General features: G+C 37.7%; 1 protein-coding gene across 2 annotated transcripts in view; it reads left to right on the top strand.

The window, feature by feature from the left end:
- The window catches only part of ca10a (carbonic anhydrase Xa), a 216,304-nt gene that overhangs the window by 12,083 nt on the left and 182,949 nt on the right, over positions 1–21,272 (top strand). For both annotated transcript variants that reach the window (XM_055175822.2, XM_055175823.2), the window contains one exon: positions 5,224–5,298. In XM_055175822.2, the coding sequence (XP_055031797.1) occupies positions 5,224–5,298 (75 nt within the window). The remainder of the gene's footprint in view (positions 1–5,223; positions 5,299–21,272) is intronic.

Consider the following 21,272-nt stretch of genomic DNA (forward strand, 5'->3'; position numbering starts at 1 on the left):
GGGTCTCTCCATTGGGATTTTGTATGAGAAAATTAGTGTTAATTACTTTTTGATCTATTGACACTTACTCTACAGACATTCAATAGGTTTGTTACCTTAGAGCTGCAACAGCCCTCATCTATTCATTTGATTACTCGACTCTGAATAATGCATGAGCGAGTCAGCTTCTGGGAAGCTGCATCATTTGTAAAATGCTGAAAAGGCAATGCCAGCAGCGTTCAATCATCTGGATGATATTATTAAACCAATCATTTGAATCCCATTATTAAATCATAAAGTTTAAACCCTGCTGGATTTAAGTCGATGCTGTCCCTTGCAGGCAATTCACACTTAATCTGATTATGTATCATCTTGCGGTGCAAAGGGCCATTGTCTACTTATTAATTGTTTGGCCCACCTTTCAATTGTGACTAGTTATTGACTGATGCAGATGTCCAACCTCCTGACTATGTTCCTGCTCTGTTTTCATACATCACCATCAGGGATATTGCCAGGATTAAAATTAATTGGAGGTGGGCCATAGCCACCAGACACCCAGTGTAACGGGTCGCTCTAACAAGAAGACTAAAGGCCATGACTTTAATGTCTGTTGCCAGAGCATCTCCAGAGATTAGAGAATGAGGTTAACACAGTGCACAGCTTTTACACGCTAGGTGGTCCCTGTTGCACTTATTGCTCCAATAGTTTTCCAAAAAGACATTCACAAAATTAACAGTTTTCATGCATCCGTTTAGGCGTTCCTTTCTGCTGATGTCTTTAAATATGTTATTGGGGCATCGCCAAGCTGTGTGGCAAGTGGAAAACATTTAGCTGCTTTGCTCAAACTGCTGTCATAATGAAATATGTGATGTCTCATTTTCATGCAGCCCCGCACATTCAACCAGGACACACATGTCCGGATTGCACCGTTTTACATTTAATCACAATAGTTTTTGGTCTCTGTAAGCTTACACCCATGTAGGCTACACATACATAAGTCTTCAAAACTTTCATTTTAATCACAAAAGATGTTAAAGGGGGTGTTTCATGGAAAACGTTCTTGTCGAATCAAATCTGGAGTGCTTGGGCTTTCTGAGATGATCAATTGGAGTTATGTTCTTCTCTCCAGAAACAGTCCTGCTAATGACGACAGCTTTGAGCTGCAGGGACAGGAGCTTTGTTTTTCTCCACTGAGAAGGAGAGAGATGGTCTGATGCAGTGTTCGGCAGTGTCTGATGCTTGTCCTGGAGCTTCCACTAAAGCTCTCCTGTATTATTACTCCAGAGTCCCTCAGGAGAACATGGCTGATGAATTGTTATTGCCTCTCGCTCCATACTAACTTCTAGTAGGAGATAGATTCTGACAAAACACTTGAGAGAAAGAGAGAAAAAAAGGAGAAGATTAGTGAAGTTTAGCATTTTGTGATTCAATTCAATTTCAATTCAATTTTATTTATATAGCACTTTTCACAATTGTTAATTGTTGCAAAGCAGCTTTACATGAGTAGATGTAAAGGAGAACACAGAAAATCAATAGATAATATAAGAAGTAGAATATAACGGCTAAGGTTAAACCGTACAAGCTAGCGTATTAATAATGTAACGTATACAGTAAAGTGCTAAGTTAAGCCAAAGTTGGCTGACTCCCTGGGACGAAAACCCCCCCTAGGAGAAAACCCAGTGGGAAAAACTCCTAGAAGGATAGAAGGGCAAAAACCCTTGGGGGAAATTAATATATTTATATATATAGATACGGTAGGGATACGGTGATGAGTTGAACGGTTGAAGCCTACTGTTTCATAGAGTGTCACTACACCTGTATTTACTGTGTACCGTGTGGTGTAATTTGATGTTTGAGAGCTGTTTGACCTGAAAGCAAGTGTAGGCGTTTTACTGTATTTGAGTACAGCATTTGAACAGCAGTTCTTTATTTAAATATTTGTTTTGTCGGCTGCAAAAGGATAACACTTCTAAATGTCAAAACAAGTCAATTAATTGAGAAATACATTGTATTTGTAGAGGCCATGTTTTTTCATTTTAATCCACCACCTACCTTTTCATTTTATATCCTCCTAAGAACCAGCAATTCATGTGTGCCATCTGTAGTGAACATGTATCTGAGACCTCTAAGTCAAGCACAATTTATTCAACCTATTTAAATCACACTGTCCTGTCACAATGACATCCTGGGCCTTTTAGTTATACCAAATTTGTATGTATATATTTGTACAGAGAACATACACTTCCTTTTTAAATTATGCCAATTGCAATTTCTACATTTTATGGCAACAAGGGAAGTAAGTAATACTTGTTTTTAAACATGAGAGGCTAGACTGAAAATTTAGCAGTTTTTCAGAAATTTACAATAATTTTGACCCTTTCGAAACACAACTTTTATTTGATGTCCTTTGTAGTGGACACCAGGACTTTGTTCTTATGATTATTTTACTTCTTGTAATAGGCATTTCTGTGACAGATGCTCAGACTTTTTCCATCTTAAAGTGCTATAATTGGTGCTAATATCAACCTAGAAAATATGAAAAAGATCAACCCTGTAACTTAGTTTTGGTAAACCATTCTCTGCAAGCATGTGAAAAAATAGGGCATTGAAATTTGGCTCCCCTTGTGATGTCAGAGGATAATACCACCCCTTAATCTTCACTATCCAACCACAGCACTTAAGTGCAGATATCAGCTCATTTGCATTTAAATGGAAACACCCAAAAAACTACACATTTTTGCTCACACCTACAAAGTGACAATGTTATTATAAATTATCTATATGGTATTTTGAGCTAGAACATCTCATACGTACTCTGGGGACACCAAAGATTTATTTGACATCTTAAAAAAGTATTTTGAAATGTCCCCTTTAATAAATGCATTAACTAACATGAACCAACAATGAGCAGTATGGTTTATCAGCATTTATTAAACTTTGTTAATGTTAATGCAGTTGTTCACGTTAGTTCATTGTTTGTTAACCAACACTCAAATTTATTTTTGACCCATAATGGGTAAATATTGGACCGAACACTTGCTGGGTTAAAAATGACCCAATGTTGGGTTGTTGTTATGCAACCATGGGGTATAATTAGGAAATATGGTGCAATCCGTTTGCCTTAAATGCTGGACATTCCAAAGTGTATCTAGATGCAGAATGCCAGGATGCAAAGCAAAGGTGGAATAAGAACAACATGTTCCTATGTGTCTCCAAAAAGTCAGAATCAAATATCTCATTTAAAACTCATAACCTTTAATTGCACAATGTGGTGAAAATTAAATTGAAAACAAAAATGAATGTGAAAATTGAATCAAATGGCAAAAACACTGAATCAAGATGGATGTAATTCAGAACATTAAAGTCCTGTTGTCCACTAGAGTGGACATATCATAAAATTAAAATGTGTTTTTTATTCTTTGCGATGTGTTTTTTACCACCCCATCTGCCTATTTACAGTTTACATTATCTTAAATCTACACTGTAAAAAAATTCCGTAGAAATTTGCAGCTGATTTGCCGGTAACTTACCGTTGATTTAAATTTATGTTATTTGCTGGCAACATTTTGTTTAAAGTTAAATGAACATTAAACATTTACAGGTCTTTGTCTTCACAGAGTAAAACTAAAATAACGGCATCAAGCAAAACATTCTGGGAAACAAAATTTGAAGCAAAAAACAGAAAAAGTTTGATGATGATTTCTGGTTCCCAGAATGCTTTGCATGAGCCTGTTATTGTATGGTTTTGTTCTGTGAAGATAAAGACTTGTTAATGTTAAAAATGCATTTAACTTTGAGAAAACTCTTGCCAGTAAATAACATAATTAAGATTTACGGTAATTTACCGGCAACCCAGCTGCAATAACATTGTAATTTCTACAGATTTTTTTTACAGTGTAGTTAGTGTTACTGTATATTAATAAACTTTTTTGCACAACAATACAGAACTTGTATTGTCCCAAGCATTATTGGGGCAGATACACTTTAAAGAAGTACTAATAGGTACAATTTAGGTATATTTATGTATACATTTGGTACCAATATGTACCTTTTATAGTAGTAATATGCACCATTTGTTACCAATATGTGCCTCTGAGCTGTGCAGGGGCAAAGGTGTACCCTTTGAAAGGGTGCCACATCAATGATAGCTAGCGATCATTTGTTGACCATTTTTCTGACAGAGTCCTGCTTGCTTCGAAATAGTGTTGCTCCAGCTAGTTTGCTCCATTTTTTAGTGTCTCTTCTGACTGATGAATGGTTAGGTTGTGCTGACTCTCGTAGTGTAGATGTGTATATGCAGTAGTGGGTTCAACACATTGAAGGAGCTTAGTTAATGCACATTGCAGTTATTGCTTATGCATTTACAGTTGTTCTGACTTGCCCAATGAGAACTGCAATCAAATTAAATAGTGGGGACAGCATTTTCATTTTCATTTTTTTTTTGGATATGAATGTGAGAATATTCTATTTCTGAAAATCTAATCTGGATTTAGTCCTTTGACAGTGAAAATTTTTTAAATCTAAAAGTTTATACATTGAAATCTGTGATTCCCATTGACTTACGGTTTAATTGTGGGATGGGTGAATAATGAATATAATAAGTTAAACTCCTAAAACTGTCAATATGTGGAACTAGGGAGTTTTAGGGTTGTATCCAAATTGAATTTCAACAGCATTATATTTGGCAAAAGTAGTGCTCAGTGAAATCATTAGCTGTAGTGTAGTGTTTGATTTTCCAGTAAAGCCCCTCAAAAAAAAAGTATTTTCACCTTTGCTGCCACCCTCCACTTTTGTGAAATTGAACTACTCTCCTGCATTTCTTCTTGTCCTTGATGAAAGGATTAACCCTCCTCCATTCCATTAAAAGCAAGCCCTGCAACCTTTGGCCCCATAGTCATGTTTTCCAGTGGCAGAGTAAATACAAGAAAGTTTAGGTGTAAAAATGCAATATCCTAAAACCTTGCTGTGTAATTTAAGGTCATGACCCCCTTTAGTAGTAGGATCTTAACTCGGTCACTTCAATTAAAAACTACAGCTCTGTTCAATCTTGGATTTTTTTGTCAGGTCTGCTTAGAATGCATCTCCATTTTAATGTTTGAGGAACGAAAGTGGAGGGTTTTACTTTCAGTTTTGTGCAATACAATTTTTGCAAAAAAAAAATTATGGGCAAATTCAATAACAAATGTATTATGTTTGTCTGCAATTGAGGTAAATTATCCCAATTTTCCTCTTCTGTCCCTACAGCTCAGCCAAATCTACCCAAAATCCATGAGGGATGGTGGGCTTACAAAGAAGTGGTTCAGGGGAGCTTTGTTCCAGGTAAGCTTTTTACCTAATTTTTAATTAAATGTGATCAGCACATGTACTGTAAGTGTTGTATTCTATGCTCACACACAGATTTCACATTAGTTATAATGTAAGACTAATAATATTTTCTTAATCCTTGATGTAATGAGTTCGAGTCCATATATAATATCTTTATTTCACTTTATTATCCAATGCATTACAACCTACAGTACCTGCACATTTAAATTGTACTAGTTTAACTAACACATAATGTAAGGGATAATGTACAGTCGTTGTTATTGCAAAATAATAAATAAGATCAGAGTGCAACAACCCAATGGATGTATAATATCCTGCTTATTACTTGGCTGCTTGGCACATGAGTAAATAACTGGACATGAAATATTGATTCCAGAGATATCAGACCTTGGACTGTCTGACCAATCAGAACGAAGTATTACAGCTATATAAATACATATTTTTTACAATTATAAATTTTATAAAATAACTGAATTTACATTTAGATTATGGAGTTCTTTGAAAGGTTCACAAGATTAAGTAAATTCTCAGGAATCTGTTAATTTTTTAATAGACCAAACTTTCACACATATTTTATTTGTATGTTTATTTGTGGCGGCACATCTGCCAGGGGCATGGGTAAAATTGGGTAGGTAATATGAGGGAACACAGAAATCCAAATTTGAACTTCACACATGAGCGGCTGGTTGTAAAAATGCTCGCAATTTGTAAAAGTTGATGACAAAAGTAAATAGAAATATTGGTTCATGAAATCGGACAAATTCAGTGAGAACCGTTCGAACAACGTGCAGAATCTTACATTAGTAGGAGTTTTACATCACACGTTTCTGTTTTCAAATGTTCAAAACCCTAATGCTGCATTGAGTGATTTCAACGTTAAGTCAATGTAAAGACGCGTTTACGTGCATCTGGAGGTCTCATGGCGTGAATAAAGGAGGTCACACACTGGCCATGCAGCTCAGCGTCGCACCGCGTCAAGTCGCGTCTAGGACAACTCGGAAGTATCGTACACTGGAAGTGCACATTAAATAGCGCAAACTTCGCCAGATAACATCTACTTCAAAATGCAAAATATACGTTAGCAGACAATGTTAATCGTTAATGATTTGGGACAAATATTATGTTATTAAATGTAAAACTATGTGAGTGGCGCTGTGTGGCGCGACAGGAATTTGAGCAACTTCATGAGTCAAAGCTGGGCGGCGCGGACAGGCGTCACCTTGTGGCGCCGGTGTGCGTATACTCATAGAAAACAATATGTTCGAATTTTTTAGAAAGGCGCACCGCTGCGTGGCGCTGAGCTGCGCGACCGGTGTGCGACCCCCTTAAGGTGTTTAGCGTTGCGCGATAGACGCGTATCCGCCTCATTTGCGCGTCTAGTTTGCACGAATGGCGCGAATTGAGTGTTGCCGCAGGAAATACGGCAGTTGAAAAATCTGAACGTTGGCGGAAAATCGTGCCGTGTTAACCAATCAGGAGCTTGCTCTAGTAGTGACATGATTACAGGAAGCGAGCGAACTTGCAGAAACCCCATGACGCGAATTTCCGCGCGAATGTCTCAAATGACTAAATTATCACGTGCGAATGAAGCGAATAAACTCAAAATGTTCAAGTGTCCAACTACGTGCTACCGCGTTTGGTGTAAATCCAGCATAAGACTTCATAATCAGGTTTAAAAGTAAACTTTGAACATTAAAGGTTTTCCATGTGGATTAAATAGGAACCCAGCTATATTATTATATTTAAACAGTAGCAGATGCTTTTATCCAGAGTGATTTACAAACAAGGAACACCAGTTCCTTTTATTCAGAACACAGGTTATTAAGACTTCCACATTTCTGCACAACTCAAAAATAATTGCTCCGTTCCAAATCTCAGTAAGCTGTTTACAGACACAGCTTTATAGAGCATCCTAGCAGTGATACAGACATGAAGCCTGCTTTACAAGGAAACGGTCTCAATTATGCTGCACTTGTTTTGGCCAAATCACTTGTTTTCTCCACCAAGAAGGCAATCCCACGATGCACTATGCCAAGCAGTAGGTATTCTACTGGTGTCAGGGGATTACCTTCTCTTAAGAATGTTTCATCATTTGTTTCTTTTCTCTCTATGTCTCTATAAGCTTCTTTATGAGGTGGTCTGGTTGAATTCTCTTGCGGTCTACAAAAGGGCATCAACATACACAACATGAGCAAGGCAGAAGTTCAGCGTTTATGATACCTTATTTACATTCATTGGTTTTATCTGCCCTTTGATTGTTCTTTAGTGGATTATGGCGTTCAATGTTACGAGGGAAAGCAAAAAAAAAAAGGATTGTAAAAGATCAAACCTGGAAAACGGTTTTCAGACCCATGCCTCGTAGTCATAGTCACATCCTGTGGAATATCATGCTGGGCTTCGACGCACACCATCTTGAGCTGAAGAGAGGGCTGTTGGATTGGCAATCTGGTGCCTGTTCATTCACCAGAGGTGTGGAAAGGACATCATGGTGAGGATGGGGCAGCTGTATGTCGATGATTGTTTAAAATGATGTGCCTTGAAAACCAAAGCGACTGTTATCTGCGAGCCCCTTAGTTCTGGTGCTGTATGCTGCAGCAGTGTCAGGCAGTCTAAACGTGAGAGGCTGGATGAAATGGATGTTGCCCCTGACCGCTGCTGACTGATGAGCTGGAATATGTCAAACTCTAGGTTGTGCTCTTAACATGGATTTTAATATTACACACAGCATACAGTTTTGTTGTTGTTGTTGTTGTTGTAGAAGAGAGATCCGTGACAGGGTGTAAAACATTAGAATGGCTTTCTTTCTTAGACTCGGGTTTTGAAATATTGAATCCTTAAAAGATTAGAGGGATCGAGTGGTATCTCCACAACATATACGCTTTATTAAAAGGACGAGCGCTAGCACAGCTGTTGGATGGACGTACAGTCTAAAAATGGCTGGGTTAGTTTGGACCCATAATGGGTAAATATTGGACAGAACACATGCCCCGTGCTGGGTTAAAAATTAGCCAATGTTGGGTTGATGTTATGCAACCATGGGGTATAATAACCCAGCAGTTTGTTTAAAACAACCCAGCATTGGGTCAATTTTAACCCAGCGGTGCGTTCTGTCCAATATTTACACAATATGGGTCAAAAAAAACCCAGACATTTTTAGAGTGAATCAAAGCATAGATTAGCACTTGCACATGGCCCAAAATCTATTTGCGGGTGATCCAAAAAATGATGCAGACTAGAGCCCGACCGATATGCATTTTTTGGGGCCGATGCCGATACAGATATTAGAGAGTAAAAAAAGACCGATAACGATATATCGGCCGATATTCATTATGTGCATATTATAGTACAGTACACATATACTACAGTATATTATACTACTACAGTACTGTACATAGAATACACTATATACATTAACAGAATATACTATATATAAATACTTTTTGCAATGATCACTCTATGATCACACCACAAATGTGGTGATCAAACACTTAAAATGACGTGACAAAGACATGTAATACAGGCAGGTGTGTTTTACAAGTTAACAATAAACTTTATTATCCAAAATGATTCTGATATAAGTGCACAAAACAGTAAATTTGACTTATTATAAATAACTTTAAAACACAAACAAAACAAAATACATCTTAAACCATTGTCAGTTTTAACGAGAATTATGTTATATTGGGCTTATTTTAAAAAATGGAAACTTATAAAGTCATTGTTATATTGGGCTTAGCTTTAGAGTAAGTTATAGACTTCACAAATTAATTAAAAACTTACCGTTAAGACGACAATGCTTGAATTACTGACAACATACTGATGTAGGCTAATGTTTAATGTACTGCACAACTTTTTTATAACACGAACCCACAGTGTTCTGCCGGGACTTTAAACTTTTATAAAACTAAAGCGTCTGCTCTCCGCCTCTTTTATTTAAGAAAGGGTGTAAAGTTGCGCGAGCTTATTTAATCAATTGCTTTGAAATGAGCATGTAACAGCACAAGCAGCTGTACTCCCACAGACTGCGCGTCAGTTTAAGCGCGTCCTTTCTCCGCCTCGCGTCATTTCTTCCGCTTGCGTTTGAAACAACTCGCAAGTGGACAAAAAAGACTGATTAAAACCACCAAATGTAAACAGGAATGTGTCTCTCTCGTCCACTTATAATCCAATCGACCAAAGCGCGTCTTAATACCAGGTGTACAATGTATTGAAGAAACCGTGTGACTGCCGCGCCCGCCACCTGAACTGAGTGAAGGGGGTGGGGGATTGGCTGATGTCACTACAGTGAGTGACCTGAGTCGCCATTAGCAACCAATAGGGCGCACTCTGCTGGACAAACAAGTACTTACATCTTTCAAAAGCATTTATTGTGGTCTGTAAGGAACGTTCATATCTGCTGCAGATCTGCGGCTGATACGCCGATACAGATATATCTGCGACATGCTCAGATCGGCCGAGAAACTCGGCAAAACGATAAATCGGTCGGGCTCTAATGCAGACGCATCACTGTTATTTTATTTGCTTTTTATCGGCTGTTAGGTTTCATAAAGAGAGTGTTGTTACTTTAAAGGAACAGTATGTAGGATTGTGGTCAAAACTGGTACTGCAATCACAAAACTTGTGGCTAAAACTGGTACTGCATTCTCACAACTGGTGGCCAATACACAACATGACTAGGCTGCAACTCCACTTTTTAAATGACAATATCCTGGCCAGACCACTGTTGTCAGTGATATAAGTATTTGAAATAAAAATGATTTCTTAATGTCTAGTGACATATCAGGGTCATTTTATGATTAATTGATATACATTTCTTACATACTGTTCCTTTAACAGTCCTTTATTGTCTTTCAAAGAACAATAGCAGATCATTTTAACCTCAAAGATGTCAGCAGCATCTCTGACTTTTGCTGTTTTTAAATACTCGACTTAAAACGATTCTTTACATCAACACAGAAATATTCCCAGAAGTCCCTGCATTGCATTTGTAATGTATATTTAGGTATGTTAATTGCACACTCTCATATAGTGCATCTAAATTAAAATAAATGTTATCCTTACATAGATTAAAGCAACACTAAAGACTTATTGCTCTTTGCTCCCCCTACAGGTTAGAAGCGTAATTGTTCATTACCACTGTCGTAAATATAGCAGCATAGCTGGCTCTGATTGGATTGTAGGTCTGCCGTAAAGCAAGTTTTTGTAGTTTTCACTCGACTACAGGACCACTACCTGACGGTTGGAAACTTCTTTAGTGCGGTTTTGGCCGATAGAGGGCTGCAAAGCAAATGTGAAAGTCCCTACACCCTGTTTTGAGTGGATGAACCACTGAAACTTTTTTGGAAACGTTATTTTAAGGTAAAAAAACTATTTGGTGTTGCTTTGATTCCTAATCTATGCCTAATACCCAGCAAGCAATTTTGTGTTTAAAAGACATCTTATAACTGTCCAAACACAGACCAGACATCTAAGCTAAAACAAGGCAAATTTAGAACTGTCAAATTTAATAGATGTCTAACCACACTGAAAAAAAATGATTCATTGAATTTAATCAATTTTTTTAAGGTAAGTGGTTGCAATCAATTTATTTAAGCTACATTTAAACAAAAAAGATTAGTAAAGTAAAATAAAATATAAAATTTTTGTTTAAATGTAGCTTAAAAAATTGATTAAATTTAATTAATCATTTTTTTCAGTGCATAGCACAAAAATAAATGCTTACATGATGAAATATCATACATCTCTTAAGTTGTCTTGGCAAAAACAACATGTAATTAAATTCAAGGTTATTTTGGCTAAAAGTGTGTCACTCATAGCTGGACTATATTTTATTTATTTGAAATTTATTTAAATGATAACCCCTTGAGATGCACCATCTAACTTTCGAGTTCGATTGATCGGATCACAAGTGGATGACGCTAAAGACGGGTGTAAACAAGGTATAAAACGTTTTGAGCTCGTCCACTTTCAAACACATTCAGAGGTAGTCGAAAACACATTCGACCGAAATTGCTTTTGTGTTGTAGAAGCACGTGGTTGAATGTGTTCGAGCAACCACATAAGAACGGCTACCTCCATCTACTGATCTAACAAACACACAGTGCACAGCTCTATCTTTAAACTTTCATTGATTAAAGAGAAACTAAACCCTAAACCAACTTTATTTAGTTAATGATCTGTAAGAATGGGGCTTTATTAGTGCTGTTCATTGATTTGAGTAAATTTTTGACATTTGGGTATAAAGTGTTTCAATGCTACAATATATGGTGTAAAAACGTCTGAGTGCTGCCCTCTTCAGGTTGAACGGTGGCTACTGCAGTTGAATTTTCCTGTTGGATCTTGCGGTACTGCGTGACGTAAGCGGTACGACGTGACGTAAGCAGATTCAAGCTGACCATGCCCTTGTTACGATCTCACCACACCCTTGGTACGAGGTATCTCCATTGGGGTCTACCCACTTTTCTTGCATTTTTCAAATATTGCCAGTGGGTGGAGTCAGGCTCTGACCAAGGGTTTAGTTACTCTTCAAAGCCACACCAAAGAGGTTTTTTTTACCTTAAAATAACGTTGCCAAAAAAGTTTCAGTCGTTCATCCACTCGAAATGAGGGTGTAGGCACTTTCACATTCGCTTTGCAGCACTCTATCGGCCAAAACCGCACTAAAGAAGTTTCCAACCGTCGGGTCAATTAAAAACTACAAAAACGTGCTTTACGGCAGACCTACGATCCAATCAGAGCCAGCTATGCTGCAGTATTTACGACAGTTGTAATGGACAATTACGCTTCTAACCTGTAGAGGGAGCAAAGAGCAAAAACTCTTTCGTGATTCTTTAACTAAAATGGCTGCACTACGCGCTTTTCATTTTCCTTATTTTGCGAACGTTTAAAAGTTACCGAGGTTATTTAATCAATTGCTTGAAAAATCAGAGAAAGCTCGTACATATACTTATACAAAATCCAGTGCAACATGTTTACTAACAAAACACAAGCAGTGGACTGACATAATATTAGTTTGCGTCAATTTAAACCTGTCATTTCTCCCTCTCGCATTAAAGCGAAAGAAAAGCTCGCCTACAGACCACCTGGGCAAAAGAGCTGGATTAAACTACCAGGTGTAAACATGAATGTGTCTCTTTCATCCACTTGTGATCCGATTGATTTAATACCAGGTATAAACAACCCCAATGTTTTGAATCCACTTGACAATAATAGCTGTGGAGTCAAAATGCTGCTCCTCCTTAAATAGCATTTTTGACCTATATTACCCAGCTGGGTTTACATGGTTGGGTGTATTGTTTGAAGGCTTGCAATGATTTTCATTGTTGACATCTGGCCTTTGAGTAAAAGTCATGTTACACCCAGCTGAAACAGATCATATAGCCCTCTATATCAAAAGCTTTCATTTAAGTAGTAGTTAAGCTACACTAAATCAATAAAGGATGCTAATAGGCAGTTGGTTCCTGAATGTCAAGCAGTTACAAGCAGTTTAGAGATTGACACCACTGGTCGAAATGTAATTAAGGACAGAGACAAATGTCTGTCGGAGCTCAAATGGAGGAAGTGAACACCTCTGGTCATGTGTTTAGAAATGGCATTTTAATTGCATATATCTCAAAGCATTAGGCTCTCCTTGTCTATTTGTTGTACGATGTGTCTAGTCTTTTCTTGCGACATGGCTTGTGCAAAAATGGCAATTGTCACAACTTCCAATACAGCCAAAATAAATTTTGTGCAATGCCAAAAGTTAGTCGCAGATGGAGGACGCTTTCCATTTTCCACAAGTTACAAAACAATCTCTGCACATTTGTCGGAGTCAATTCGGATCAACACAGATCGTATAGCTGATATAGCGATTGATATTTGGATGTGAACGTCAAGGAAAAATCATAAAGTTTGATAGATATACCTGTGGGTTAAATTAAATGTTTCTGTCTGGCTTTTAGGCTGTCTTACAATCGAGGCAATTGCATTTCATGACAGATTAGTCAGAGATTTAATATAATGATGAGGGATATATCATATGATGTGTCAATTAGAAAGTTCACAGACAGATTCCCCTATATGCATACATCATTGAGCACTAAATGGCCCAATGTCTCAATTCACTTTGAAGTGGATATGCCATCAGGATATTAAAATTGTGTACCCGTCGTTGCTTCTTTTGTACAAGGTAGAATTAATGCATTCTAAAGAAGATTTAAAAGCAGTTTCAAGATGTAAGATCTTTTTAATATATACAGTACAAGTTATTCTCCATGGAAGCAACGTAGGAAATATTAATCATAACAGTTACACTTTTTAATTAAAACCTTGGCGTTGCAACTAAACTGTAATTGAACACCCACATGTGCCAAAATGTATTCATGTAGTTTAATATCACCTTTTAACTATTTCTGCACAGACTAAAAACTATAGTAGTTATTTTTGCTAAACATTTTTAAAAATGTTTTATTTATTTAATAATGCCATCCAGCAGCTATGACTATATTCATAGCGAGAAAGGTTAATCTATGCAAGTTAAACTAGTTGATCTTCAGTTCACCTGACCTGCATGTCTTTGGACTGTGGGAGGAATATGCAAACTCCACGCAGTAAGACCTCACCCAGTCGAGGGTCATACTGGGGATCTAAGTATAGCTCAGTTTTTTATATTTTGCACAACATTACATAAGCATGTAGTAATTTTGTTTTTATTAAAGGTGCAGTGTGTAACTTTTAGAAGGATCTCTTTACAGAAATGCAGTATAATCTACATAACTCTATTTTCAGTGGTGTATAAAGGCCTTACATATTGAATTGTTATGTGTTTATTACCTAAGAATAAGCCATCACATGGAAGTCGCCATTTTGTGCCGCAATGTTTCTACAGTAGCCCTAAACGGACAAACTGCTCTACAGAGCACATTTTGTCACTACTGTATTTTGTCTTAAACAACAACATGTTCGTCCTTGTGGCAGCTAACGTAGCTTCTCCATGCGTTTCGGTGAATGGTGGACTAAGCCGTTGGTTGCAGTTCACAATCTCACTGCTAGATGCCGCTAAAATCTACACACTGCACCTTTAAATACTGCACATCTTTTTAAATCCATTTCAGTTAGGACCACTTTGTCAAATGAAGATTTATTAAATGATATGCATACAGTTAGTGTTGGCGGTATGGTTCTGTTCTGGTCACAAATTCCGCACGGCCGTCCATGCGCATGCATAGACAGAGAATAAATTGAAAATAAAATAGACCCCCTCGGACGCTGTAACAGCAGAACCATTAATCATGCATAATAATAAAAATCTCTATAAGCAGACATAAACAACCTACAGTTATGCCATTCATTGAGATGCATCAAAGATGCATAACTACTACTATTATAAACAACAGAGCTTTCTTATAGCATCATCACAGTTTGGGGCGTATATTACAGTATGTTTTCCATCATGTCAGATTTTTAAGTCACAACGCACACATACCGTACACAGCAGAATCTCTACTGGTCATCAAGTATAAAACACAGTACAGTAATTAAAGTCCCAGACAATGCGACGTGAACCTTTTGTTTGTGTTAGGTTGAGAAACGCATCATTCTGCAGCCTAATCTCCAGGCATGAGAGGCCTGACAACAAAAATCCCCACCGCAGCTGAATGGTAATTCATCTCATTGACAGTCATACCCGCTTTTCCTGAAGGCATGCAGGAATGCTAAGTTCGGGGAGCAAACATATCCAGAGAAGCTAATTCTCTACGCGGTGGTGAAATACATCACGCTGCAGTTCCTCTTGCGATGTGTGACAGCTGTATGTATTATGAGAGCGCCTGATGGATGGGGGTGCGGTGAGGAAGACTCTCATAACCTGCTCTTTATTTACTGTCGCTTGACTGACAGAGACGAGCACGATGGGGGATGGAGTTGGTCGGAGACGTGTCTGAGGCCGATCTTGGACTGTAGTCGTCCCGTTCTGTCAGTCAAGACAGAATGGTTGGTTATCGTCCATCAATCAGAACGGTGTCAGCAAGCTAAAGGGCTCATGGTGTGGAAACCTGATAGCTTTAAATGATGTCTGGAAGTCATGTATGAAATGTCTAAGACAGGGGTCCTCAACCTTTGTTAGGTCAGGGACTCCTTGGTGGATAGAGATAGCAGGGACTTCTTTTTCTGTATTGTATAGAACTAAGCATTGTATTTAAGCCTTGAAATATGTATAGTACATATTAATGCTTTTTGATGTTTACAGTGGTGAACAAAATTATTAGAACAATCTAAAAATATTGCCTTTTTGGCCTCTAAAACATGATTTCATTTCATAATTATGGTTGCTCTCAGCACAACAAATATAAGATGAAGTGAGTCGTACCATTTTTATCCACTTTTAACTTTAATATTTGGTATGTCCACCTTCTGCAGCAATTTCAGCAGCACAATATATTTCCTCAGAACTTCATTAGTAGTGTTTTCTAATGCCTTCTGCAACTCAAGCCAATGACTTTCTTTTGAATTTTCAAAATTTTTTATTTTACTCGATGGGGTTGAGGTCTGGACTTTGAGGGGGTCAGTAAGGAAAATGACCTAAATCTGCTTATGATGACCGCCAGTCATCATTATGCTGTTTACACCATCATAATGGGGCATACACACAAAATGCGTGTTCAACGATTTGCGCGAGTAGATTACATACAAAGTCAATGCAAAGATGTGATCAGACGCATCCTCGTGAGGGGCAAGCGAATGAAGCGATATGGGTGGCGCGTTTGCAGCGAAAACACACGCTATTCGCCTCAAGCGCGTCTTCGCTGAAAATATTCAACTCAAGTGAAAAATTCGCATGACATGAAGTTAAAACCCGCAAGTAATCTAGAGCAAGTAACGCGATGCCCCATTGCAAAGCCATTAAAATAATATTTTTAAATAAAAATATAATAATTTAAATAATCTATTGATTCACGGAGTCATATACACTAATTAAACATTTCTTTTATTAATTACTTGTATTAATTTTACTATAGCTTTACTCATATTACTTAATTTATTTGATAAAGGAGATCAAAGTTTTGGAAAAGTAAAAAAATATATATATACATAGATACAGGTTATTAAAAGTACTTGCATTTATTTTGTCCAAGAAGTTGTCTGGATAAAAATTCCATATTATTCCCAGTTTAGTGGAGGATGACGTCTATACTTTTTAAAGGGACACTCTTATGCACTGCCCAAAAATAGTCCCCTGCTATTGAACCAAGGGGACTATTTTCGCGCACTGTGTAATATCATTGCGCCCCCTGCAGCCATGTTACGGCAGTCCTTGATTATTACGCCAGAATGAGAGTGTAGTTCCTAGCCATATCTGCCTAGAAAATCACAACTTTTATTTTCCCGTCGTTTTTAGTACATGATGCAACTACAGAAGAGTCAAGGTTGAAATAGGAAAAATTTTGCAATTCTTTGTTGTTTTTTTTTAGCATTGCTAATGGTCTAATCAGATTCAATGGATTATGCTAAGCTATGCTAAAAGTGCTAGCGCCAGACCTGGAGATCAGCTGAATGGATTCCAAAATGGTAAGAATTAAATGTTCAACTCTAGGGGAGCTGAAAAATTAGCATATTTTAAAAAAAAAGTGGAATGTCCCTTTAAGCGCATGTGCCAAATTCTAAGTTTTGAATGCTTATATCTTCTGTGTGTGCATTTTGACAGTGTTTTGGGTTTTACCAAAATGCTTTTTTGCATAGTCGTGTTTGACACAAGAAAACTGTAACAATCTATCTTACGGTGTAACCTTGCTCTCACTTATAATGTATCCTCACATTATTTTCTTGAATTTTATGGTATTGGACCTGGAAAATCTTCAAAAGATCCTTGAATTTGAAGTTAACCAATGTCTGGGAACTCTGCCTGATTATACTTGACTGAATTTCTGTCATTTTCTGATGCAGAGCCATGCACAAAATTACAAAAATGCGGTGCACACTACTATGCACACTAAGCATACACATCCGGCCACTCCCCGTGCACACAAATGCAGATGTGCATGCTCGATGCGCTTGGTAGTGTGCACAGCATTTTTGTAACTTGCCCGTGGCTCCGCATCCTACCGGACCACATATAGTTATCCATTAATCACCCCTTCCCCACAACTACACTGTAAATCTGTGGGAAAAAAACTGTCAATGCAGAACTTTTATTTGTTATATAGCTGTTTTCCTATACATTATATTTAGCTGTGATATAGCATTTGTTCTATACCAATCAGGTATAAGTGAATTGACTTTTTTTACATGGACATGTAAATTACTAATTTTCTTGTCTAAAGGACAGCTACATGACAAGGCTCAATGTCAAGCCATGCATTGATGCACTTTAGTGCGGGAAGAACAATGAACCTTTAACTAAATTTTAGCTTCCTACTTTGAGCTTTGTTTGAACTTTTTTAGTTCATTTAATGTCTCTTCAAAAATATGTTTGAGATCAAACAACAACTGGTGAACCTCCTGCGGTACTGTCGCGGACCCCCTGTGGAAGACACCGGATCCAAGGTATTCTAATATATTCTAAAGGCATAAAATTGTAGATCAGCACCTGGCACCCTAAACGCTCACAACAGATATAATTCATTTGCATACGAGAATTGGCTCTGAATGAGCCCTCATTATTGAAGATAAATCTTCGCTTGATTTCACTTTCTTGGATGAACTTTCATGTCTGGTTCACAGGTGGTGGATTCTGCTCTATTAGTATTGAGCGTTTACAATTCAGCAACTACGTCAGCACAGTCTACTTGAGATCAAACCAATTTCACTCCAGGAGGTGCAAAATAGATGCAAGCGATTTCTGATGCCACCCTCATTTATGTATATTTCTGGATAAGTTGAAATCTCAGTGGTGCACTTCAGAATCTTGCAGATTATTTTAAAATGCTGCCGTTTGGTGTTTTAACACGCGTTTCAATCCTGACTCTTTAAAAACGACCTTAAAGCTATAGAGAGGCTATAGATGTAGTGGCTTCTGTGAAGATTTTATGTAAATTCTTTAGGTTAAACATTAAAAAGACTGGGCTTGTGATGAAAATGCACCAAGATTGATTCATTTCATAGCTAGATGTTTGCATGTGTAAACATTGAGGCTTTTGTTTATATTTGTTTTGCATAACGAACAATGTATCAATTTACATGCATAATTTTGCATAACATCAGAGAGAAGCTTGATACTAAGGGGTTTTCTCTTGAATACCCTTGCATAAATTGTTCCTACTACCTGATCAATATGACTAAAATACATTAAGTGTCCTAAGAAAAAAAATCGCTCCTGTCTCTGTGACAGCTCCAGACTCTGTAAACAGCAAAAAAAAAAGTGTCAGGGGAGCGCGGCTCATGCTTTTTATCAGAAACCCTGTCTGCCTGTCAGTCATTGTGTGCATTCATGGCTGTCTGACAGGTCTTTAGAAGGCAGGGTTTTGGAAAGATGGCAAGTACTGTAGTTGAAGGGATGAGGGTGGTCAGATTCAATGGCTAGCAGAAGTTAGCAACATTATTTCAATCACTTTCTCAGTTCTTTAAAGCTTAACAGTTACAGTGAGACCAAACGGATGAGACCACTATGAAAGTCTAGGTTTTTAAATCTAACTTAAACCTTGAAAAGTGTAGAGGTTTAAATTTTTTTAAGAAAGAACAATGTGATACAAAAAGTAAAATAACATTACCACTTTACCTCAAATGAAAGTATAAATAAATAAATATAAGGGAAGTTTATAACGTTAACAACGCATAAACGTATATTTATTTTAACAACACTCTTTTTTTAACGTGCAATTAACACAACGTTATTTGATAAACTGAGACGCAGTCTTAAGGGGATCGCACACCGTCCGCGCAGCTCAGCGCCGCGCAGCGCAGCTCAGCGCCGCGCCGTTCTAAAAAAATGTAACACATTGTTTTCTATGAGTGTACGCACACCGGCGCCGCCAGGTGGCGCCTGTCCGCGCCGTCCAGCTGTGACTCAGGAAGTTGTTCTAATCCCTGTCGCGCCACAGAGCGCCACTCAAATAGTTTAACATTAAATAACATCATAAGTGTCCCACATCATTAATGATTAACATTTCCTGCTAACGTATATTTTACATTTTGAAGCAGACGCTATCTGACGAAGCTCGCGCAATTTAATGTGCACTTCCGGTTTACAATACCTCCGAGTTCTCCTAGGCGCGACGCGACCGGTGTGCGATCCCCTTTAGACAGTAAATAGTCACCAAACGTCTAAAATGATCTTTATTTGTACGTTTTCTAAGAGGTGTACAATCTAAACTGCGTGAATAATTCAAATGATGCGTTTCCATACACTTGCGCATCTGAGATTTTGGTTTCTGTTTTAAAACATGCAATAATTAGAAAATAAAGTGGAGGACTTGCTTGATGTTAAGAGTTATTAAGAGCGACAAGACATGAAAACGATCTTCCTCACGCTGACTGACACATCTGAAACATGCACATAGGCGCAACCCTGATTTACACTTAAACAGAATTACAGTTTTAAAAAGATCTGTTTTGGCAAGAATTCACACAGATATAATCGGTTATTCAAGGCCCTGGGCAGTTTTTGAAAATATACATACACAGATACAGGTTATTGAAAGTGCTTGAATCTATTTTATGCAAGAAGTTTACTGGAAAAAATTCCATATTATTCCCTCTGTAGTGTAGGATAATATCATAAATATTCTGAACTGTTTGCTTTAAATGCTTATATCTACTGTATGTAAATGTTGATTCATACCAAAATGCTTTTTTGAATAGTTGTGTTTGACACATGAAAACTTGTCGGGTTACGTATGTAACTGTTGTTCCCTGAGAAGGGAACGAAATGCTTTGTCTCCCTTGCCATACTTCCTGCGTCCCTGTAACGCCATCTTTGGCAATATTTCAGATAGCGATATACTTCCTGGCTCCCGCGTCACCCTGTCTTTGTCGTTAAGCCTCACCATTGGTTGAATTTGATATACAAATTCAGACGCACTTACTCATGGAGGTGTCCCCAAAGTTTCACCACAGGGACGCAGCGCGAGTTCCCTCGAAAGGGAACTGTAACAATGCACCTTAAAAGTTAACATGCTGTAACCTTGCTCTGACTTGAAATGTGTCCCTACATTTAGTCCTTGAATTTAAGGGTATTGGACCTGGAAAGTCCTTGAAAGGTCCTTGAATATGAAGTTAACTAAAGTGTGGGAACCCTGATTTAAAAACATCTCCTCAACGTTCTCTCCACAGTGTCCTCGTCTACAGCATTGAATAATGACCTCAGGTAAATGTAACAGAATGATTATATTTATTTAGTACAAAATCCTTTCAGTTGCACCAAAGCTTGCTTGCTATTTACTGCTCTGTTGGGAGTGTGAACTTTCCCTTGCAGATGGGTATCCTCATGAACCGAATAACTAAAAAAGAGCTTCCATCATAATAAATCACCCCTACTGCTCAGAAAATCTTCCTGGCACATTTTAAAAAGGACAAGATGATAGCTTTGTATGAATAAAGTTATTGCTGTAACGATTGTGACAATTGAATTGAATCCTTGGGTTCTGTGTGACGGTCACCGCTAGCTGGATAATACACGGGAATAACACACAGTGAAGCTGAGATTTCAGAGTTGGTATACTGTGGAGCTGAGGTAAAAACCATTGACTGTGATGCGTGTGTTATCTTGATTCTGTGCAGGTTTTATTTCTATGGTAGCTTTTGGATTGACCTTTTCTTGTCTCTGCATGGCCAAGTGGATATAACACCATTTCAATACTGTCTAAAGAAAAATCAATCCTTCTAAATTATGAGAAATTGATGGTAAAGTCGTCACACGTTGTTTTTAACAAGTTGTGTATTTTTATATATCAGTCAGTCACTTCAGCTACAAAGGCCAAAGCGCTATTGGATTTACAAGTAGAAGATCAAAAGGTTTCATCTTCATTTTACTTAAGTTGTTTTGGCAATGGTAT

The sequence above is a fragment of the Misgurnus anguillicaudatus genome, chromosome 4 (assembly GCF_027580225.2).
Source record: "Misgurnus anguillicaudatus chromosome 4, ASM2758022v2, whole genome shotgun sequence".
Taxonomy (NCBI): domain Eukaryota; kingdom Metazoa; phylum Chordata; class Actinopteri; order Cypriniformes; family Cobitidae; genus Misgurnus; species Misgurnus anguillicaudatus.